The sequence below is a fragment of the Eimeria acervulina genome, genomic scaffold (genome assembly GCF_000499425.1).
Source record: "Eimeria acervulina Houghton genomic scaffold, Eah_scaff1, whole genome shotgun sequence".
Classification (NCBI taxonomy): Eukaryota; Apicomplexa; class Conoidasida; order Eucoccidiorida; family Eimeriidae; genus Eimeria; species Eimeria acervulina.
In genome coordinates this window covers 9,548-32,063 of record NW_013550436.1, presented here as the reverse complement: position 1 = coordinate 32,063, position 22,516 = coordinate 9,548, and the positions used below count along the sequence as shown (strand labels likewise).

Here is a 22,516-nt window from a genome sequence, read left to right as displayed (position 1 = left end):
TGGTCCATAAGTTCCTTCAAATTGAATCTATTTCCACGCAGATCCAGAACTTCCATGTTCTGCTAACCTGATGCCGAACAAACTGTTCACCACGTTCTGCACCAACCACCGCTCACTGTATTGCATTTACCCTCCCCGATGTAGGAAGGGGAACCGCTGTAGCAGAAGCATGACACAAGAAACACATCGCATCTTAAATATAGGTACTTGTGTATGGTTAGGGGTCAGAAGCAGGTTTAGGTGCCATTTCCCGCATCAGCATATCTTTTGTAAGAACCTGCGTCAGTCACCCCAGAGGAACAAACTAGACAAATTTGGGTGGGTGAATGTCCGATGGGCCGAGCAAACAAATGAGTTAATTTTTCTAAAATGTTTTTGTTTTTTAGTTCAAGTGTGTCATTAGCTTGGTGACGCCTTGGGTATCTCAACATGGGCCGGATTTCGGGACACTCGACTGCGCTTCTACATTGCAACGGGGTCAGACAGGCATTTGAGCAGGAGGTCATATCTAGACCTGCCAGTCTGCTTACTTTTGCTTCTTTCTTAAAATTCAATATGGTTTATTTTAATAAATTTTAAGAATATTGTGTATTGCTTTTCTAGAGCTGAGACGGCATCACCCCGAGCTCCGTCCAGTGGTCCTTGCGCAGCGTGTATCATCCTCCTTCATCAGCCTGTGTAAATCTTTCCAGTAGCATGTCAAAAGAAGCAAACAGCTTCTGTCTTGTGGAGTTATGTAACTTCTGCGTGTTGCTGTTCTGGGCCCTCACAAATCGCAGCTGCTCACTCAGTAGCTCGCTTGGGTTTGGCGGGGCGCCGGCCATCTGCAATTCCATATCCGAGGGCGTCATTTGGCACACAGCGTTTAAGCACATTTTATAAGCCAGGCATTAGCAACGGAACGTGAAAGCATTCTTTGCTCGCTACCAAGACGGTGCGACTCCCCCCAGGATGTCCCCGCGCATTTTTCCATTCGACTGTTCAGCAATGCCAACTTGCCTTCTCATCTTGTTGATATTTTTGCAGCCCTTCCTAGGCCTGTGTCAATCGAAGGGGCCTACCACCCACACATACGCTTCCGTAGCCCACTCAGAGGCTGAGGTCAACGCCGGCGCAGACGCAGGCAGCGCCAGCAAGGATTCTTCTGTGGGCTCTCTTGAACAAGCGGGAGCAGGCGCTCATCTGTGGGAGGCTACATGTGGCTCGTACAAATCTATAACGCTGCGTTTCCCTGAGTTGCATGCATCGGCCACCTACGACCTGAGGCAGGTCGTGCAGGGGGCTCCGCCGACGGGATGGGCCTGCAAAGCTTCGGAGCCTCTCTTTGAACTCGAGGAGTATCCTCCGTTTTTCAGAACCGTGCTTTCATTGATGGTTGGACCTACAAAAGATACAACCGAGAAGACAAAGAGCAATAAGTTGCACAAGCACAAAAACAAACACGTCTTTTTTGCATTCAATCCGTGCAGACTGTTGCCACATAGTTGCCACGGCTCCCGTGGCCGTCTTTTCAAATTTGCAGCAAAACTGAAAAAGCCGCATGACCCACAAGAGGAAATGGAACGTCTGCTAGCGGAGTTTTTGAAGGTGTCATCCCCTTCGTCCTCAAAGGCTGTCAGGACAGCTGACAAGGCAGAAGAGGAGGCCGATACAACTGAATGCCTTCAAAACGTACTCTCTACAAATACTACTTTGCTGTATTCTCACCGCCCGGAAAACATGCAGCAGCACCCTGACAGCAACGGCATCGGCGGCCTATGGTCTGAGCCGGAGATAACCGACGACCCAACATCGTGGGAGCCCTTGAACCCAAGCGACCCCTTTGAGGGTCTTCAGGCACACATGCATCACGTACATATCTTCTGTCCTGAGTCTTCTTTGCACACACATGTCATTCTGAAGTGTCCTTGGGGTGCTTCGCCGGGGATCGGAGCTGCAGCAGAGAACGGGAACCCAGCATCTGCCACCAAGTTCGACCTCTGTGAACACCCAGACCCTTGCAGATTCAACATGGTGATGACCACCCCAGCGGCTTGCCCTACACTCATAGACTACAGCGGCTCTGCAGCAGCTGCTGCGCCCTCTGTGGCCGCCGCTGCTTTGCCCTCAGGGAAAACGCAGCTTATGAATACTAACGCGGATATGAAGGAAAAGGCAAATGCCTTTCCAGCCTCTAATGACGGACAACCAACAGCGAAGCGGGACAGCAGATTGCCAACGCCGGCAGCCTCAGGTGCAGCGAAAAACGACTTGTCTTTTATTTCGAGCGAGCAGCAAAGCTCTAGGGCCTCTGTAGTACCACATACGTCCCGTGGTGCACAGGCGGAGGTGCGGGGCAACCAAGTGGGGCTGTGGCAGCAACTGCAGCAATTGCTGCTGCTGTTGTTGCGGGTGAGCCTTTGCCTGTTGATATTTGCTTGGATTATCTACGTGATCAGGGATTGGACAGAGACGAAGATGCAGTACGCCGACCTCCCAGAAGAAGGGAAATCAGAGGAGGATGCGATGGCAGCTGCGGGAAACCTAAATTCGTACGACAGCTGCGTGAAGGCTCTCGCGGGGGCCTCATGCGCCCCAGTTGCAGAAGCAGATTCGAGAGGGTTTCAGCTAGCAGCCAAGTACAGAGAACCCCCAGCATCTGTCGGTGCAAGGGGGGAGGATGTCGCGTTTACAGGCGCCGGCGCGGCGAAGGCGCCCCGGCGCGAGCTACGGGGGCTGTACTCATCCCCAGGCCGGCGTTTCGTCAGCGTCTGGCTACCGCAGACTGTTGGCTTTGCTGCGCGACAGGCAGTTGCATTCTCTGAGGGGGCTGTCAGTGCATGCAGGAAGCTCACCAGGGCGTTCATGGAGCGCAGAGGAGCAGCAAAAGAGTTTGCACAAAGCGACACTGCAGGCAGTGGCACTCCTTGGGACTGGACAGACACCGTAGAGTTTAACGACACGGACACGTACAATACCTCAACAGACTCCCCAAGTCGTGACGCCCTACGCGGGCTCAGTGGCTACGAAACCATTTCATAGGCCTCTCAGATGCGAGGCACGAAGTCGTTTTTGCTGTTGGAGAGCAGCGGCATCTGCAGCTGTGCAGCCACTATCGCCACCCGCGTCAATAGTTGCACTCCTGGCGTTGCGCTTGCAGAAGCAGCAGCAGACTCGGTTTATTATGCGGCGGCTGAGGAGCTCAACAAGACAGAATGTGCTGCAGGCATCCTGTGATGCGGCAGCGGCGACAGAAGCGCACGCTGTAAATACTAATGCAAGGAGGCAGCCTGAAACGCTTTGGGAAGTGTAGATTTCTCTGCACACTGGGGGGAAAAGTGGATTATCCATTTTGTCTGTTCTGTGATGCTCTTTCTGATAAGGCTGCCGTTCGGGCCTCACCCACCAACGCAGCAGCCCGTGTTGTAGCAACTCGAAAGAGTTGCTGCGTGGCTGCTACGGCGCCTAAGGCAGCATTGCATGCGTGGCATCTCGCCTGCGGTTGTCTTTCTTTTGTTTATTTTAATTGTATTTTGAATAGGCCTCTGGGGGAATGAAGTCTTCGTCTCTTTCCAGGCCAAGTTCTTCTTGCAGCTGCTTCGGATCTGCCTGCGCTCTCTCCGAAAGGAGCCTCACGAGTTGAAGACAACGCCGTTTCTGCACAGCCCATGCGTTGTGGAGTCTGGCGTGCAGGTGCTCAGCAGCAGATGCTTCTGCTGCTGTCACTGTTGCTGCTGCGGCATTCCTTCCGCTTCGCTTCTTCTGTTTTGCGTCCCTCTCAGCCTCCGCTGCGGCGCATGTGCGAAAAAAATAAGTGCAGTTGTAGATTGCACGTGTTTAGGCGTATGTATATATGCATATACATGCATATATATATGTACATATATACGCATTTAGTGTGATTAGAATACATTATCAAGGGGGTCAAGCGGCGGGGTGCCAGGGACGCACCTGCAGCAACTTTCGCGGTGAGGCTCCCCAGCAGGTCTTCCCGGTTGCGGATTTCTTGCATGCGTTGCTGCAGTGCAGTTTGCTTCTTAACAAACTCTGCATTTAATAGTACAGCGCGTGGCATGTGGAGGCAAAGAGCCTGTTCACCTACGTTCTAGCTCTTTGACCTCTTCTCTCAATTCTGAAGAGAATAGTGCATGTGAGATAAGAAACAGAGGATACCGTAGCCAGCTGCCATCACTTACGTTGGATTTCTGCAGCAATGTCTCCGTTTTCAGCGGCAGAAGCACCAAACTGGTCTTGGGCGTACATGAAGACCTACGTTCATGCTTACACAGTGAGAACACCGAATGAGGAGAGGAACAAGCACGAAAATTAAAGAACACCCGTTGAGGAATCCGCCAGCAATTAGCAAGTATATGAACTACCAACAAGCTCACACGTGTCTTGCCGAGGTCTTTGGATATGAGGCATCCATCTTCAACTAGCTGTTCAAGCAGACGCTCGAGATCCGGTTTCTTAATACGCCTCCTCAGGTTATCAAATATCTGATGAAGAGGGTGAAAAGCTGTATGTAAGGTTTCTGTTGGTTAGAGCCAAGTAGGGACCCAGCGGCTCACCAACTGAAGGTTGTAGGGTCTGTTCTGCTGACGCATGTATGCCAGAACGACTTCACGAGGAGTTGGCTCTTCACTGTTTGTGGAGTCCGCAACTGCTGTTTCAGGTTTCCCTTTCTTCCTCCGCGGCGGCTTCTGCGTTGCGACCCGCTTGCAACCCTTGTTCGCCTGCGGCAGCTCGGGCGCCGCCTCCTGTGGAGGGCTGGCACCTGTAGGCTGTTCCATGTAAACGGCTGTGCGAACTGCGAAGGAATAAGCTTTAAATGCAACTCTCCGTGCATGCAGACTCGCGAAAATCCCGTATCTGTTGCATGCGGTGAGTTCGCCGAGTGCGCGAGTGGTGTATGCACACCGCTTTGCTTGCGCCTCTGGAAAACGCTCATCTGAATCAGAAAAATACTGCAAGAATACCGTTAAAAGGCTTTATCACCGCCTGGATGTTTTTAAGACTTTAATTCAGCTGCTGGTTAGGCAATTCACGGCCCCGCCACACGCTCATCTTTCGGCAGTTTCGTCTTGGGCTGCTCGCATTCATGCCGTTGAATTCCCCTTAAAAGAAGACAGAAGCAGTGGCTAGAGCGTTAATTATGTCTGGGGGCTAGCGCCAGAACTTAGTATAATATATTGATTTCCCCAGCTGCTGATCCCTCCGGATATACATGTATATATCTTGCAAGCTGCTGAGTACGAGGATTGATAATGATGAATGACTACGTAGCAGCGTATTATGGAAGAAACGTGAGGAGCGGCTCTTCCCCTTCTGGTTGCTATATTCGTCCTGGCTTTTTATCTCAATACGAGAACTGAGATTTTCAGAAAATAAACTGCGAAATGGAGAGGATTAAATGCTGAATATGAACATCTACTCTAACATTCTTACTATCTATCTGCGTGAACGCATAGGTATACATAATATATATGTTATTTCGGTTGATAATAGTAGTTGTTAAAAACTCCTTGCGAATACCAAATGCTACCGGTGATCGCGTTTCTCAACTTTTGCTGGCAAACGCGAACCCGTTGAGCCTGTGGCACATAGCCGTTTACTGTATAAAATATATTTAATATATGCTGGAAGCATCATATGCATATTATATATATATTATAACCATATAGAGTACACCAGCACTTCTTGCCTGCAAACGGCGAGGCAATACGCGACTAAACTTTAGTCTGCTGAGACATATGAAAACGAAATGAAAGCAGCAACGAAAGAAACCCCATAAATTCGCTGCGTCTCGAACTGAGTGCAGAGACAGCTGCAATTTGAGGCTACAGCAGCATAGCCTTGCAGAACATAAGAAAGCAAAACAACCCAACGAAACTTTACATATAGCGATACCAACACGAAATAGAATACAGTCTATATCTGAATGCAGCCGCATACAAACACACACGTAGCACAGCACGCATTTGAATCACAAGGCTCCATATAATATTATATATTATATATTATATAGGCATGTAATATAATATAATATCGTGAGTGGGCTTTGCAGCATCTTGGCTGACCATATATCATCTTGCTTTTGTTCCTTCCTATTCAAAGAAATCCAATAAGCAAAATAAACGAAGCCTGAATGACGCCTCCTGATTCAGTTGTTTAGGGTTTAGGGTTTAGCATACACCTTTTGCGAATCTGCATCTGGGCGATATGAGTTAAGCATTATGATTTTGCATCTTTTCTGCCCTTTCAATCTTCTGCTGTATTCTTTCTTTCGCCTCCTGTATTCGTCTTCGTTCTTCTTCAACCCATTCAAAGTCATCAGGCCGCATGATGTACGCAGTAAGCCACGTCACCCCAACCCCGAAGCCCGCCAACGTACAGCCCATGACGGTTACCTGCACAATTCATATTTGTTGCATGCAAAGCAGCAGCACACAGATCAAAAGAAGAGCAGCCATCAGCAAGCAGCTTCAGCTGTACAGACAGCACGCACCGACAAATGCACGACCCCCTACTGTGCCAGCGCCACTCCGTTCTTGCTCTCCAACGTATTCTAACTAGTTGAGTACACTTGGGTTTATATCCTGAAAGGCAGTACCGTTTACCTTCAGCTCCTTTGAGAAACGCTGCGGCTTGCCGTGCATGAACTGATGAAATCGCTCTCTAGAGAGGCTGCGAGCGTCAGGAGCCCCTTGAGGCAATTTGTACGTGCTGTCATAGGGGTCAGGGGCTAGCGGCCTTTGTGCATCCACTTCATCTCCTGGATGAGGAGGGTAATTCAAAGCTGATTTTTTTCTCCTGCCGCTCAGCAGCTCCGTCAGACTGCTGATGCTGCGCGAGCTGTCCATACATCTTGATGAGCTTGCCTTGAGTTGTAGAGAAGAATGAACGGCGGTATTGTGTGTAAGATGCTTGCAGGGAAGACCAACGCGAGGCATCAGATGCCGCGACGCACAGGAAAAAGAAGCCATTTGCACGAGCTCCCTGCGGGCGGCCGCCAATCTCTCCCGTTCTCTATTGTTTAGGGTTTAGGGTTTAGGGATTATAGTTGAGGGTTTAGGGTTTAGGGTCGCCCCCCTGTCGGCCAGTACAGGGATTCATAGTTATCAGACGCAGGGGAGCGACAGACCCTTAGCCACACCAGCTGTAGTGACAGCTGAGCTGCCGTTGTATTCGCAGCTTTGATCGTTTCAAACTCCGTCAGATTTACAGTTCATAAAAATGAATCTCAACCCGCCATGCAGCGTAATCTCGGAAACATATGTACGAGAATATACTGGAGCAAGTCGTACAGATGAACCGATATTCAAACACGTTTATATTTTTCTATGTTTACCACCCTTAAGCAGCAGAGAAACCTGCAACAGTTCTTGTGTCTTCTTTCTATTCTTCGTGCAGCAACGGGGCTGCATGCAGCCATTCAGGAGTTAGATCACTGCGTTCTGTTGGCAATATTACCCGCGTAAGTTAGCCAGAAGAACATTTTCCTGCTCAAGTCAGGTGTAATGAATGCAGAAGTTTTTGTTTTTTTTTGCTTATGAAGCCTCGATGTGAGAGCTGCTGAAGCTCCGGTTTGATCCCGAGGTTCTTCTGCCTGTTTTCTCTTCCAGCAATTCCGTAATAATAGTAACGCGGTAGTTTTGATTGATTTATTTAAACGTTTCTTTATTTATATTCAAATATTGCTTCCTTAGCGCGCTCCACTTGGCAACAAACAAGGCTGCTGCTGACGGGGAGAGCCGGGGGTATTCAATTGGGTGCTGTCTTTTCATTAAACTACCTTGTACATTTCTCGCATTTATTTGAAGCAGCGACAATATTCAGAAGGAGGAGTGAAAAATTCAAAATCTTTTGCTCGCGTTCAGCCCATCGGGTATCTAGACACCTCAACTTTGTTCTGTCTCTCATTGCCTGCTCTTCTTTCCTTGGTGCCTGTACAAATTCTGTTCTCAAGAGAGAATTAAATAATCAGAAACGATGTAGATGGCTTTATGCGCAGCAGTGTGCTGTCTAGAATAACCTACTTAGCACTTGTTTAGAGGAGCAGTTATTCTACAGGTTCAGGTGGAGTCGTTTGCTTCGCAAGTGGGTAGACAGCCTGCGCTGTACGCCTCTTTTGTTTTCTTGTCTGTCTACCCGCGATGGCTCAGTCAGAAGATGAACCAAAGGAAGGGGAGGGCGTTGAAGCTCCTGCAAAGAGAGGGGGCAGCTCCACAGATGAGTTGTTTGGGTTTAATAAAAGAAAGAAGGCAGTCGGCTCGCCGCTCTGCGAAGAAACAGACGACATGCTGCTGCACGTAGAAGACTCGCAGGCTCTACAAGAGGGATCAACAGCAGCAACAGCAGCAGCAGATGCTGCTGCTGCTGCTGCTGCTTTCAACTTCACCCCGACGCAGCAGACAGGGGGGGAACCTTCGCTGGACGACAGCCTCATGGCGCTGCTGCTGCCGGACAGTTTGACTGCGCCAGACCCCTCAGACCTCCCGTCTGAGGAGCCAGCAGCCAACAACAGCAGCAGCAGCAGCGGTAGGGGGGCGGGCTACCCAGTTTCTCCCTCTTCTTCTGTGCTTGACGTGAACAGCTCAAAGCCCATCAGTCTGCCAGGAGACGTTGGTGTGACAGCAGCAGCAGCAGCAGCAGCAGCAGGCGGCAACCACCCTGTTCAGGTGCAGAATGTAATAGCTAGCGGCCGTATAGTTGTGGGGGGGCGGGCCAGCGCATCTCTCGACTTGCGGCGTATTGCTGTTAGCTGCCGCTTCGCTGAGTACAACCCCCGGAAGGTGAATGCCTGCATCGTCAGGCTGAGGAAACCCAAATGCACAGGCATGATCTTCAGATCAGGTGTGCATTGTGCGCACGTAATGCGGTGTCTGTACACCCCAAACAGACAGTTGTGTTGTTGCGTTGGTTTGCGTTAGAATCCACTTACTTAAATAGTTGCAGTTACACGGGCTGAGACGGAGGCAATAACTAACTCCTCTTGCTCATACACTGGCCTGGGGTGTACTGCATGCAAACAGTGGCAGATGAATGCTGAATTTGGAGTTGTATGAATTGTTGATTGCTTTGCTTTATTTTTTGTTTGCGTATTCGCTTTCTCTGATGAGATTGTACTGTTAGAGTGTCCACTCTATAAAATTATATTTTCTTGTTGCTGCAGGCACTTAATTTATTAAATTCCTTTGTGATTTCCCTCCATATTTTTGTTGTTTGTTTGTTCGATAGGCCGGGTGATGGTTACTGGAGCCCAGAGCGAAGACGCGGCATTGCGCGCTGCTCGTTTATTGGTGAAGATGTTGCAGGCGATATTTTCTCCTTCTTCTTCTTCTAAGGGGCCTTCTTCTTCTCTTCTTCCCGCCTTGTCAGACAGTCAGGAGGGGGGTTTAGAAAGAAAGGGGGTTGTGGCTGGTGGAACAGAGAAGGAAGGCTGCGTTGTGGGTATGAACGACAAAGAGAAAACCCTTCTTGCAATTGATGACGGAGCTACAGAGGAGACACGGCCACGTGCTGCTTCAACTACTGAAGGGGCTGAGAGAGAGAGAGACAGAGAGGGAGGGGCTTTGGTAGCCGTAGCAGCGAAGGACACATCTCCCTCTTCCCCTCCTCCAGGGGCTCTGTCTAAACGCAACTACTCAAATATCCGATTGACAGAATTTGCTGTTGAAAATATCGTCGCCACAGCAGACTGCGGCCTCCCTGTGAGGCTGGAGGGTCTTGCATTTGATCACAAGGAGTTTTGTAGCTATGAGCCGGAGTTGTTTGCAGGTTAGTATTCTCTGTAGATACACCTCTCCAAGTGTATGCAGAATACCACTTAAAAGTGCAGTTTCTTGTGCTTTTCTTTGGTTGTTGCCCTGTCTGGCTGTCTGTACGTATACCAGATGAAGGCAGAAAACAGATAGGTTATCATCATACACCGGTGCAGATGGCATATCTTTTAATGTTGTGTATCTTTCGCCCATCGTTGCTGTTGCTGCAGGGCTCGTCTATCGCTACAACCCCACGCCTTCTTTGAAAGCAGTGCTGCTGATCTTCGTGAGCGGCAAAGTCGTCATCACTGGCTGCAGGACCACAGCGGAGATTCAGGAAGTGTTTAATTCTTTCTTTCCTGTACTCCTTAAATACCATACATAAAGGCAGCAGCAGCAGCAGTAGCAGATACGAGGCGTACCTCTGCTGCAGCACGGCATTTACACACTTTTTTGTGGTTTACTCTACCGTTGTTTTGCGCATTAATCTGCGCGTAAGTAATTCCGATAGTTGGTTTTTAAGAAGGATGGCGGAAACCCTAGTCGGTATGTGGAACATAAGACAATTATCATGAGTCTGGGCTGCCTAGGACGGAGGCATGAGTACTTTGCTTACACGGCATGACAGCTAGGGAGAAAACCTTTTTTTTGCGTTAGAGAGTATATAGTATATCAAGAAACAACAGCAACAAGAAGAATCCCGTTGGAGTGAGGAGGCACGATTTATTGTTCATTGTACGGAATACAGAGGTCCAGTGTAGAGGGAATACGTTATAGAAAATCTTAAAAACAATAAGACAATGATATAATTAATTTATTTCATCTTTTCCTTCACGTATAACCCTTGGAAACAACAGCAGGTTCTTCTCGGCGCCGGTTACCCCCGAGGCGCGTGGGCATACTCGCCGTTTGTAGAAAGAACGAATGAATAGGTGGGTAAGGGAACATATTTCAGACGTGCGATAAGAGGAAAAGTATTTGTTGTTGTTTGTTGCAACAATTCGATATAACAGGAGATGAATATAAGAATGCTTCTGGAGAAAACAGACGAATTCAACTTTTCCTGTTTCCGATTGGTTCATACGGGGCTGGCTGCCTCGGCTACACGCTCAGGCCGTTCCAGAGAGCAAGCTGTGTGTAAATTTGTTTATGCCTCGTGTTCATCGATAATTTCCTGATAAATAGTTGGATTATAATGCTATAAATAAACCTTTTCATATTTTACGGATGGTTTCTTGAGTTTCGTTTCAGAGGCGGTGTTTGTTTTGACCTGTGCTGTGTGGAGGGTGGTGTGATCGCGTGGTCTCAGTATGCGATCATGAATAAAAGGACTATGTTTACTTTTCCTTTTTTGCTAATTCTTCGTAATTTTGATTTTTACTTCTATTAGGGTTATTGGAAGCCGCGAGGCGTCCGGCTATAGAGCAGTTTGTCTTCGTCGCGCCCCACATCGTTTGCTGAGGCGGCAGCGTGTGTTCAGCCCATTACTAGCTTTATCTTTTCAGGTTTCTTCATAGGAAATCAATGCATTAATGATATCACACGTTTATTTCTCCCTTTAACTGACATCCGACGCACACTCTAGTAGCCCTTTTCCTTATTTCGTTGATCGCGGCCTTCATCAGCAGAAATTGCCGCAGTATTCAACTTGCAAGTTGGTTTAAACTGCAGCAGTTTCTGTAGAAGCTGTTCGTGATGGTGTCTGCACAGACAGGAGAAATTCAGTACCTCCTGTCATGCAGACAGAAATCACAATCACTTTGCGTTGGTTTCCTAGAAGGAAGGACAGCAAAACCGCAGCGGCGTTCGCATGCTTATCGCTGCACCTGCCACCCAGGGTTTAGGGTTTAGGGTTTGGGGTTTATGTTTTAAAAATATTTTTTTTCAAGTGATTTTATTCTAGCTGCAGATTGTCCTCGCAGCATCTACGCAGTTAGGCAGCGAATTAAGGCGTTTGATTTGTAGGGGCTGCGCCGGCCCTCAGGTTATTTGTTTTTCTCATTCTATTTTTTGTTTCTTTGCGAATATATATTTTTCTGTTTTAAATTGCTGTTCAACTTGTTGATAATGCAACTCGGATACCTGAGGAAGGGGGAGGAGGCGGGCCTCTCCAGCAGCAACAGCCCTCGTCTGTATTTGCATGTGTTGTGTATTGCAGTTGTTGTTAGTCTATTTGCTGTAGCTGCGCTGTGTGTGGGTTTGTGGTGCTGCACCCGCAGCTTCGCTTGGCCGCGCCGAGCCACCACCACCAGCAGCAGCAGCAGCAGAGGCAGGCGCCACACGCAGTCAGCAACGGCTTCCCAGAGCGCCCTCTTGCTGCCTCTTCTTTCTCTCTTGCCTGTATCTTTGTCTACTTTGCAGCCTTTGCAGCAGAGGCAGAAAGACAGAGACACCCGGACATTTCGAGTTGCAGCAGCAGCAAGAAGAAGAACAGCAGTAGATTCTCTCTATAGGAGGCGTTCCCGCAGCAGCCGAGCAGCAAGAGCAAGAATTCGTCTGTCTAGATGCCGTTCTGTTAGACGCAATCAAAGACGACGGTGGAGACAGCAGCAGGGGAGGCCCTTGCATGGGCATGCGCAACATCTGCTGAAGGAAATACCCCAAGAGGCAGCAGCACACCTCCTTGCATGCAGCAGCTCTGGTGGGGTCTCTGCAATGCAGTGTATAGATAAATATATCTTTGGTCTTCAAATGCTGCAACGCGCTGCAGCTGTTCGTATACGGAGAGCTGACGCTGCTGCTGCTGCTGCTGCAGCTGTGCATGCGAAAGCACTTGCTGCATGCAGCACCACCGAGACTGCTGCATGCAGCAGCCTCACAGCAGCAACAACTTCTGCTTCACTAGAGACAACTAATTCGCTGTAGTGCAGTTTAAATTATCTTCAAAAATGCATAGCCGCCAGATGGTTATACCTTTGACCTCGGGCATATATATGTGAATATATGAATATATAAATGAGTATATATTTGTATTTATATTTATAGATAGTGTATAGATAGTTTATATATGCGTGTATGTAAATATATATATATATATGCATATATATATACATATATATGTACATATATATGTATATATCCATATATATGTGTATATATATACATACACATATATACACATATATATATATATATATATATATATATGTACATATATGGGTACATATATGTACATATACGTATATATGTACATATACGTATATATGTACATATACGTATATATGTATGTATATATGTATATATATATATATATATATATATGTTTGTATTATTGCATACGTTTTATGTATTTGTACTGATATATATATATATATATATTTCTCTATATGTAGATTCATTAATTTTATTCCCCTTATTACGTAGTGTTAGCCCTTTGGATGTTTTTATGGCGTTGCTGCCTGTTGTCTTTGTGGAAGGAGAAGCGCTGATTGATTGCTCATCTGGGGTGTATGTACACCTCAAATTGAATAGGATAATATTCTGTTGAATTTGTTTAGATTGAACAGAAAGGGGCTATTCATCTCCTCTCTTTATTACTTGTAGAGGGGCCCCTGCATAGCTGCTGTTTAGCGGCTGCTGCTTCACCGGCAGACGCAAGAACTTCTTCTTCTGTTTTTGTTTGCTTTGCTTGGATTGTTGGTTGTTGTTTGTTTTTGTTTAGATTGGGGTGTATAGTCAGTTCTTTGCATATACAACTGCAGCGTAGACGTATTAAAAAGAAAGAGTTTATAGTAGAGGGGCTATGCATGGTGCACATACACCCGAGGTTATTGCTGCTGCAACGACAAAGAAGAAAATACAAATTTATTTCTTTTCCTAAACAAACAGTCGTCTACATATGAAAAACCAAAGGCTGCAAGCCGTTAGTCTCTCCATATGTAGACGACTGTTTGTTTAGCAGCTGTTTCTTTATTTGGTGTTTATATAGCTAGCTGCAGCTAGTTGTAGCTGGCTACAGCTAGTACATGTAACTAGCTGTATCTAGGTGCAGCAAGCTTCATCACCAGCTAGCTGCAGCTAGCAAGGCTTTGTTCTCAGCTAGATAGACAACGAAGACGCATGCAAAGAGAGACAAAAGGCTGCCCGCTGCATGCGCCTCGCCTACTGAATTCCTCTTCTTTTTCTTTTTCTTTTTTCCTTTTCTTTTTCTTCTTCGTGTACATATTGCAGATTGCGGCGCTACGATACCTCAAACGACACCAGTAAACTATACACCCAACCCTTCTCTGTATGTACAGCTGTTCGTGCAGCAGATAAAAGATTGATGAGCAGCTGTAGTGTTGTCGCTGCCTTGGCTTATAGCCGCTAGCAGCACCAAAGCATTCGGTACTAAGAGGCTTATTTTATTCATCGGGTTGCAGTAAAACGTATGAAAGTGAAAGTAGGAGATATAAAACAATAACAGAAGCACAATGGTGAAGAAATACATCTCCAGGGAGCCGTAGGCCCCAGCGACGAGCACCAGTTGGTGTGTAAGTGAAGGAAGCAGTTTCTTTGTATGCAGCATCTTCTAAATAGAAGATCTTCCTTCTATGAATGAAAAAACCTGATTTCTCAGGCTTTAATTGAGTAATTTATCCTCATTCTTCTTGTCTTTTCAAGGAAACAAAGAAAGTCTGCATTCAGTCGATCTGCCTCGCCGCCAGGCGTGCACAGAAAGCGCCAGCCCCGGTGTATATATGGTGAAGGTAGCGTTGAATTTCTAGTTGAACGTGTTGTATTGAGAATAAAAAATAAAATAAAGGATAATTCGTTTTCATTTTCAAGAATAAAACACCAGAACCTTCATGCTTCACCAAGTTGATCGACAGACTGACCGCCACCAGCTGTCTGGACGGCTCAGAGCGGCTACAACGCAGCCGGTCTTCTGCGTTGGTCGGCTGCGCATTTTTGTTTCTTTTCCAAATTAAATACCTCTTATGTATCCTGAAAACCCTTTTCATACGCCTCTAGAACACCTCAGGGAATGACGAGAGCCTCCTTTTACACCTGAACTCCCCTGCATACCAGTGGCGGCCAGCAGCAGCCGACTCAGCCGACTATGGCAGCAAACCCACAAGGGCCCTCTCAAGCTGTATCAGCAGGAAAAAATGCAGCTGCAGGAGCCTCAACAGCTGCAGCAGCAGCAGCACAAAGTGCGGCGGCAGCAGAAGCAGCAGCAACAGCAGCAGCAACAGCAGCAGCTGACGCACGCAACAGCAACTCCGTAGTCAACAAGCCTCAATCTGCACATGATGCCACTCCAGCTGAAGGAGTAGAGCTAAAGAGTTTGCAGCCTGGAGTGTGCAAGGGCCCGTCGAAGCCGAACGGCTCTCCGGTTGAGTCTTCATCTCCGTGTGCCGCTGTTGCTGGTGTGTGTACTACTAGTGGTGCTGCTGCTTCTGGCGATGAAGGCCCTGAGGCTGTTGTTTGCAGTTCCCCGTGTAATGAGGCTGTTGAAGATTCGGTAGGATTGGCGGTTGGTGATTCAGGTGCATGCACACCTGAAGAGAAGCGTCGCCCAGCAGGGGGATGGGCTGAGCCTTTATATTTAGAAACCGCAGCGCATAAACAGGCTCGATGCACGACAATTGATAGAACAGACTCAAGACCCCCTGGGGAGTTTATTCGTCGACATGGTTTTACTAGGCCTCTTCAATTATATCAGATCTTGTCGTGGGTTTTATTTGGTGTAGATATATTGCTGTTTTATCTTGTAGTTTTACCTGCAGTGTCTGTTCCTTTAAAAGCAATTTTCGGGGTTTTGTTTGGCCTTACTGCTGCTTCTCTCTTTGGATTGGCGTATTACTGCACAGCAGCAGATCCTATAGACCCTTTAGCTTTCTGCTCAGGGCCGTTTGTTGCTGCTATTGAAGGAGAAGCTGCTGCAGCAAGGAGACAGAGAGAAGAAGAGGAGCCCCCAGGGGCGACCCGCACTTGCAGTGTATGCGGAGGTGTCTTAGAGGCGAGCAAGCACTGCAGGTCTTGTAATAAATGCATAGATGTCTTCGATCACCACTGCATTTGGATTAATAACTGCGTCGGCAAGACAAACTACAAGTACCCATCACAAATATATCTGCTGCTGCTGATGCTGCTGATGATGATAGTGCTGCTGCTGATGATGATGGTGCTGCTGCTGCTGCTGACAATGTTGTTGCTGGCTGATGCTGAGAGTGCTTCTGCTGCTGCTGCTGCATACAACTGCTGCTGATGATGAGAATGCTGCTGCTGCTGCTGCGGATGTTGTTGCTGCTGTTGCTGATGGCGGCACTGTTTCTGCTGGAGGGGGGCTTGGGATTTGGGGCTGCTGCTGCTGCAGCATGCAGCAGCAGCAGCATTAATTGGTGCTGCAGCTACTGCAGGGAGAGGGATTGTTGCTGCACTTGCACTGTGCTTCCTTTACCGCCTCCGCTTCTGCTGGGAACGCTGCTGCTGCTGCTGCTGCTGCTGTTGCTGCTGCTGCTGCAGGGAGTTCGTAGGCATGCTGGTGGCTGCTGCAACGATGGTGTTGATGCTGGTGGTGTTATGTCTCTATCAAATTCTCGTGGAGGCCGTAGCTGGTTACAGCGCTCCTCATTGGAAGCAAGTCAGTTGTTTATATTTATCTTTTATCTTTTTTCTTTATATTTCCTGCTGTACATACACCCCAGCACCAAACTGCACACGGCTGAGGCCTCCACACAAAGACGAAGCTCAGCTGTACAGACACCGCAGTTCTCGCTATACGCTTCACTGCTGCTGCTGGTAGCAGCAGCTACGGCGGTAGCTGCTGCTGCTGCTGCAGGAAGAGCAGCAGCAGCAGCTAGCTGGATAGCTAGCTAGCTGGCTGTTGGGTGCGCCTACTGAGCAGCTCGGTGCTGTCATTAGAGTAGGAAGGCGTCGAGAGTTGTTGCATGCATGTTTGTTTGTTAATCAGTTTGTTAGTTTGTTAATACCTCTGTTTGTTTATATTTGTGTTTATTTTTATTTTTGTTTTGTCGCAGTTTTATGGGGGCTTCAATGCCGCTGTCTTTTACTTCGTTTCTGCTGTACCCGTTGCTGTTAACACCCCCGTCTTAGCGTTGGTGCTGCAGCTGCTGCTGCTGCACTTTTATTTGCTGTGGAATCATATGACTACCTTCGACTACATCACCATGAGAGTAGAAGAAGAAGTAAGATATCGAACAGCAGCAGCAGCAGCAGTAGTAGTAGTAGTAGTAGCAGCAGTAGCAGCAGCAGCAGCAGTAGTAGTAGTAGCAGCAGTGGCAGCAGCAGTAGTAGCAGTGGCCAGTTCAGCTGTTGCTGCTACTTGTATTGCTGTTGCTGTTATTGCTGTTGCTGTTGTTGCTGCGTCTGCTGTTGCTGCTACTGTTGCTGCTGCTGCTGCCATTGTGGCTGCTGATGCTGTGTTTGTTCGTAACATAATTATAGCGTGTGCTGCTGCTGTCGTCATTATTGCTGCTGCTGCTGCTGTTGTTGTTGCTGCAGTGGTGCTGTGTTATTTGGGGTGGTTGGGTGCGTTCAAGTTGTGCTGTTTGCTGCTGCTGCTGCTTTATTTAAAGTGTACGGGGAGAGAGAAACCGATGTTTCTGCTGCTGCTGCTGCTGCTGCTGCTGGTTGCTGCCTGCTGCAGGTAGAAAAGAAAAACCCTCGGGTTAAACACAGGCCTTGCGTCGAGTGGATCATCATCGACAAAAAGTAAGGGTTTAGCGTCTGGGGTCTAGGGCTTAGGGTTTAGGGTTTGGGGTCTAGTTTGTAGGGTTTAGGGTTTAGTCTTCAGATCTTAGTTTTCAGGGCTTAAGGCTTAGAGACTGAAGTTCAGGGTTTAGGGTTTAGGGTTTGGAGTGTAGGGCTTGCGCTAGCACGAGGAAGTGCTGTTTATCTGTCAGTGCGCCTTTGTTGTTTCCCTCTTAAGGGTTTAGGGTTTAGGGTTTAGGGTTTAGGGTTTGTGTTTCTGGTTGCGTCAGTTGTTTGTTTCTGTTTTTTTGTTATTTCTTCTCGTTGTTGTCTTCGTCTCTTTTTGCTTTTATTCTCGATGTCTTTCTGCCGATACATCGTTTAGGGTTTAGGGTTTAGAGTTTAGGGTTTGAGTATCTCTTCTTCGTTTCAGACGCCTCCGACGCGCAAAGAGGAAGGGGCGGGCGAGCCAAGCAGCAGACATCAGCCAGTGTGGATCTGTTATTGTTGATGGAGTAAGTTGCTGCTGCTGTGTCTCTTTGCTGCTGCTTCTTCTTAAACCCGCTGCTGCTGTCGCTGTTGTTTCTGCTGCTGCTGTTGCTGTTGTTTCTGCTGCTGCTGCTGCTGCTGCTCCGCCCGCTGGGTTTGCTGCCTACTCTTGGGCTGTTGCTGCAGCTTCCTGCTGCTACACCCGGTGTATGCACCAATCTATTGCTGCTGCTGCTGCTGCTGCTGCTGCTGTCACTCTTGTTGGTTTGTGCTGGTCTACCTGCTGCTGCTGTCTCCTTATCTGCTGCTATCTCGTTGTTTTCGTCTTCTTTTTTAAAAATAGAGTGCTTGCTGCTTACTAATGAGGCCCTGCATACATTAGCAGCAGCAGCAGCAGCAGCAGCAGCAGCAGCAGCAGCAGATGAAGGGCAGAGAAGAGCAGCATATGTTTGTCTTCTTGTGTATTCTTTCAATAGCTGTTTCTGCTGCTGCTTTTGTATTGTGCGCAGCCGCACGGCAGCCAATTGATGGATAACCCCAACGCAGAAAAAGAAGTGAGAACAGCTGCTGCTGTTGTTGCTGCTGCTGCTGCTTCTGTAGCTGTTGTTGCTGTTGCTGCTGCTGCTGTATGTGCTGCACTCGCTGCATGCAGACAGCAGCATGTGTGGGGCTGCGGTGTATTTATATAATTTTTATCTCCTTTCTTTTCTTCGCAGGTTTGTACAAATAAAGATCAGCCAGCAGCAAACAAAAGCCTGGCTAGGGAGCAGCAGCAGCAGCAGCAGCAGCAGCAGCCGAATGAAGCCACAGGAGCGCAGGCTCTGATGACCTCAGTGTAAATATTTGTGCACGCACTAGACTTGCATTTTTTTCTTCTGCTGCTGCTGCTGCTGTAGCTGCTGCAGCAGCAGCTGTTGCTGCTGCAGCTGTTTTTGTAGGCGGCTGCATGCGGCGCAGAGCAGCACTGATTAAAGAGGGGCGACAGACGCAGTGTGTCTGTTGTTCTTTTGTCTCTATCTTCTTCCTTTCTTCTCTCTATCTTTCTTGGCTTTGTTTTTTAATAATGCATTGAGCAATCAAACCCATTCGTCTACCGCGAGGAGCAGCACTTCTAGTGTTTGCTGCTGCTGCTGCTGCTGCTGCTGCTGCTGCTGCTGCTGTTGCTGCCTTTGGTGACGACGCAGCTGTTGCTTGTGTCAGTAGTACAGCTGGGGAGAAGCTGCTGCTGCAGCCGCCTATTTTTCAGCAGTAGCAGCAGCAGCAGCAGCTAGTAGGCTAACAGCAGCTGCTGCGCCGCATCAGTACCCGCTGCCAGCCTTTTTTACGCTGCAGGAGGTTTAGGGTTTAGGGTTTAGGGTTTAGTGTTGGTGGACATCTGATGCCGCCCGCTGGTATTGCAGGTTCTGCTGCTGCAAAGCAGCAACCGCCTTTAGGGTTTAGGGTTTTAGGGTTTTAGGGTTTAGGGTTTAGTGCATGCAACAGCTTTTTTCAGTTTATAGATTGCAGGGGTAGTAGACTACCATTCATGTCGAGGGATATTTAAGCTGAGACCAAATAATGCAGCAGCAGCAAATAATGCAGCAGCAGCAAATAATGCAGCAGCAGCAGCAAGTGATGCAGCAACAGATGGCGCTATCCTCTCTTGTGCCTGTTGCTGCCGCTGCTGCTGCTGCTGCTGCAGCAGCAGCAGCACAGACAAATAAACAAAGCCAGGCAAGGAGATGCAAGAAGAAGAAATATAAATACATCGAATGAAAATTCATCAGCCAATGCAGCAAGCAGAAACAAAAAAAAGACAAAACAAACGAAGACGCCACTACCACTAAACCCTAAACCCTAACCCTTAAACCCTAGAAATCCCTCAACCATCATAAGCAGGCCAACCCAAGCAGCCTCAAACATTTTGTTTGCTCTTGCTACTGCACCCCCAAAAGCAGCACGAAGCTGCTGCAGCAGCAGCTGCCGCTGCAGCAGAAGCAGCAGCTGCTGCGGCAGCAGAAGCAGCAGCTGAAGCTTCTTTTGTGTGAACTGCAGATTCTAATTAGACCGTTGGATTTTGTATGTCGCACTTAAAAACCCTAAACCCTAACTCCTAAACCCTAAACCCTAAGGCATACAAACGTTGTACGAGCGCAACCCCTGAACCCTAATCCTCACTACACCTTAAATTCTAAAGCCTCGACGCCTATAACCCTAAACCTGAAGGGTTAAGATAAGCAGCCCCTAAACCCTAAACCCTAAAACAGCGAATAAAGCCAATAGAGTTATTTGCAGGGGCTCCCCTGCCGAATATAGACAGACAGTGAAGATACAGACAAATAAATGAAGAAAAATAAACAAGAGTCAGAAAGAAAGCAAAAGAAAATATATTATTTTAACAGACAATCAGCCTCTGCAGTTGGCCTGTAAAAAAACACAAAACCCTAAACCCTAAACCCTAAACCCTTTTCTCATTTTAAATAATACAAGGACAAAACCCTAAACCCTCTATTTCTATTTTAACTAAAATGCAGCACAGCAGCAGTAGCAGAGCAGAGCAGCAAAGCAGGAGCAGCAGAACAACAGCAGCAGAGCAGCAGCAGCAGAACAGCAGCAGCAGAGCAGCAGCAGCAAGAGCAGAACAGCAGCAGCGGCAGCAGAGCAGCAGCAGCAGAGCAGCAGCAGAACGCACCTCTTTATTCTCTCTTTCTCTCTCGGCGTCGCTGCTTCTTCGTCTGCGTAGGGGGCCCCCCTCCTTCCTTACAGCAGCCTCTGAACCCTCAGGGGGCCCCTGCTGCTCTGTGCTGCTGCAGCGAGAAGAATTGCTTTGTTGCGTATCTGCTTCTGCTGCTCTCTCCTTGTCTCCTTCGTCTGATTGGCTATCTGTCTCTGCCTCTTGCTGTGCTTCATCATCATCATCATCATCGTCTTCTTCTTCTTCTTTTTCTTCTTCATCTTCTTCTGCATCTTCTTCTTCTTCTTCTGCTTCTTCTTCTTCTGCTTCTTCTTCTTCTGCTTCTTCTTCATCATCTTCATCATCATCTTCTTCTTCTTCTTCTTCTTCTGCTTCTTCTTCTTCTTCTTCTTCTTCTGCTGCATCACTTGCTGCTGCTGCTGCTGCTGCAGCATTAGGCTGCGTTTCATGTAGCATCTCACTATCATCGAAGTTTTCCTGTCTTTTTCTTTTTGCTTCAATATATAAAACTGCGATTTGTTTCTGTAAGTCTAAGGCAATACGGCTTAAAGCAACTCGCAACAAATGAGGGTTTGTGCTGTCTCGCCAGCAGACTCCTGCAGCAGTTAGATTATGTAGCGCATGCAGCACATCAGGAAAGAGGTCTGGGGAGTGTTTATCTGCTTTGGGTGTGCAGCAGTACAGCAGCGCCTGACTGTTGCTGCTGCTGTTGCTGCTGCTGCTGCTGGTGCTGGTGCTGCTGGTGCCGCTGTCGCGCATGCAAAGCAGCACACAAGGTGCCTGTACACCCGAGCCTCCGTCTCTATGTCTTGTCGAAGCAAACAAACACAAAAGACGCAGATAATTCCCCTGCATTCCGATGTCTGCGCAATGACGACATGTGGCTAACACTAAACCTTGGGTGTACGTACACCGCAAACTATCCACCTGCATCCACAACAACAAACCCTAAACCCTAAACCCTAAACCCTAAACCCTGAATTCTGAATAGGAGGAAATGAACGGGAAGCAATCAACAGGAAGCAATACACAGTGCAGAAGAAGCATTCACTTTGAATATCATAAACCCTATATCCAGCATACAAACCCTAAACCCTAAACCCTAAACCCTAAACCCTAAACCCTAAACCCTAAACCCTAAGGGTACCTGAAAGAAAAGCTGAGATAGCTGCGAATTCAGCAGCCTCTGTCCCTCCTGCAGCTGCTGCAGCGCTGCTGCCTTCTCCGTTATTGAAGCCGTTGTTAAGCTGCGCACACACAAACACAGTAGCACTTGCTGCTGCTGCTGCTGCTGCTGCTGCTTTCGTGTACGCTGCTGCTGCTGCTTCTATTCCTGCTGCTGCTGCTTTTCCTGCTGCTGCTGCTGCTGCTGCTGATACCTTTTGAGCAGCCTGAGTGCATCTACTGCGTTGAGCCTGGCAGCAACAAGCGGATCTTCTTCTGCAGCAGCAGCAACAAATAAATAAATAAATAAATAAATAAATAAATAAACGCAAACAAGCAAACAAACAAACAAACAATAAAAAAAGCACTCAACTCGCTTCTACTGCTGCATGGCATACAAATACCCTAAGCTGCTTCTACTACTTCTGCCGTTGCTGCTGCTGCTGTTGCTGTTGCTGCTCCTGTTGCTGCTGCTGCTGCTGCTGCTGACCCCTGCGCCACTTGTTGAGGACAGCGCAGAGGAGCCACGCGGCGTCGGTATTGGGAACGGAAGGGAAGCTGCCCCGGTGCTTCGCCTGCAAAACAGCAGCAGCAGCAGCAGCAGCAGCAACAGCAGCAGCAGCAACAGCAGCAGCAGCAATAGCAGCAGCAACAGCAGTGCAACGGCTACAGAATTGTTTGGGCCTCCTCTTGAGCAGCAAAAAAGAGGTGGCAGAGAGGCTTCTGCAGCACGTTATACCCCATTGCTTCCCATGCTGCTGCTGCTGCTGCTGTTGCTGCTGCTGCTGCTGCTGTTGCTGCTGTTGCT

At 48.0% G+C, this 22,516-nt stretch overlaps 6 protein-coding genes across 6 annotated transcripts in view; 3 read left to right on the top strand and 3 right to left on the bottom strand.

The window, feature by feature from the left end:
- Positions 1-987: 987 nt before the first annotated feature.
- EAH_00000070 (hypothetical protein, conserved) lies at positions 988-3,021 on the top strand (the record flags this gene model as incomplete). The annotated part of the gene is made up of 1 exon (XM_013397868.1): positions 988-3,021. The coding sequence occupies one exon, from the start codon at positions 988-990 to the stop codon at positions 3,019-3,021; it is 2,034 nt and encodes a 677-aa protein (XP_013253322.1).
- Positions 3,022-3,501: 480 nt separating this feature from the next.
- EAH_00000060 (TBPIP domain-containing protein, putative) lies at positions 3,502-4,772 on the bottom strand (the record flags this gene model as incomplete). Its single annotated transcript, XM_013397867.1, has 4 exons — positions 3,502-3,767; positions 3,931-4,026; positions 4,176-4,248; positions 4,551-4,772. The coding sequence occupies 4 exons, from the start codon at positions 4,770-4,772 to the stop codon at positions 3,502-3,504; spliced, it is 657 nt and encodes a 218-aa protein (XP_013253321.1).
- A 1,434-nt stretch (positions 4,773-6,206) lies between these two features.
- On the bottom strand, positions 6,207-6,965 carry EAH_00000050 (Chromosome III, complete sequence, related; the record flags this gene model as incomplete). The annotated part of the gene is made up of 2 exons (XM_013397866.1): positions 6,207-6,389; positions 6,600-6,965. The coding sequence occupies 2 exons, from the start codon at positions 6,963-6,965 to the stop codon at positions 6,207-6,209; spliced, it is 549 nt and encodes a 182-aa protein (XP_013253320.1).
- Positions 6,966-8,135: 1,170 nt separating this feature from the next.
- On the top strand, positions 8,136-9,764 carry EAH_00000040 (TATA-box binding protein, putative; the record flags this gene model as incomplete). Its single annotated transcript, XM_013397865.1, has 2 exons — positions 8,136-8,835; positions 9,220-9,764. 2 exons carry the CDS (start codon positions 8,136-8,138, stop codon positions 9,762-9,764), a joined length of 1,245 nt encoding a protein of 414 aa, XP_013253319.1.
- Positions 9,765-14,784: 5,020 nt separating this feature from the next.
- On the top strand, positions 14,785-18,709 carry EAH_00000030 (zinc finger DHHC domain-containing protein, putative; the record flags this gene model as incomplete). Its single annotated transcript, XM_013397864.1, has 8 exons — positions 14,785-15,189; positions 15,575-15,666; positions 16,194-16,311; positions 16,709-16,876; positions 17,338-17,402; positions 17,815-17,896; positions 18,380-18,424; positions 18,587-18,709. The coding sequence occupies 8 exons, from the start codon at positions 14,785-14,787 to the stop codon at positions 18,707-18,709; spliced, it is 1,098 nt and encodes a 365-aa protein (XP_013253318.1).
- A 1,546-nt stretch (positions 18,710-20,255) lies between these two features.
- Positions 20,256-22,516, bottom strand: part of EAH_00000020 (hypothetical protein, conserved) — a gene marked incomplete at both ends in the record, with an annotated part of 6,911 nt that continues 4,650 nt past the window's right edge. The window contains 4 exons of the mRNA XM_013397863.1: positions 20,256-20,273; positions 20,542-21,471; positions 21,692-21,791; positions 22,129-22,283. Of these exons, the coding sequence (XP_013253317.1) occupies positions 20,256-20,273; positions 20,542-21,471; positions 21,692-21,791; positions 22,129-22,283 (1,203 nt within the window). The remainder of the gene's footprint in view (positions 20,274-20,541; positions 21,472-21,691; positions 21,792-22,128; positions 22,284-22,516) is intronic.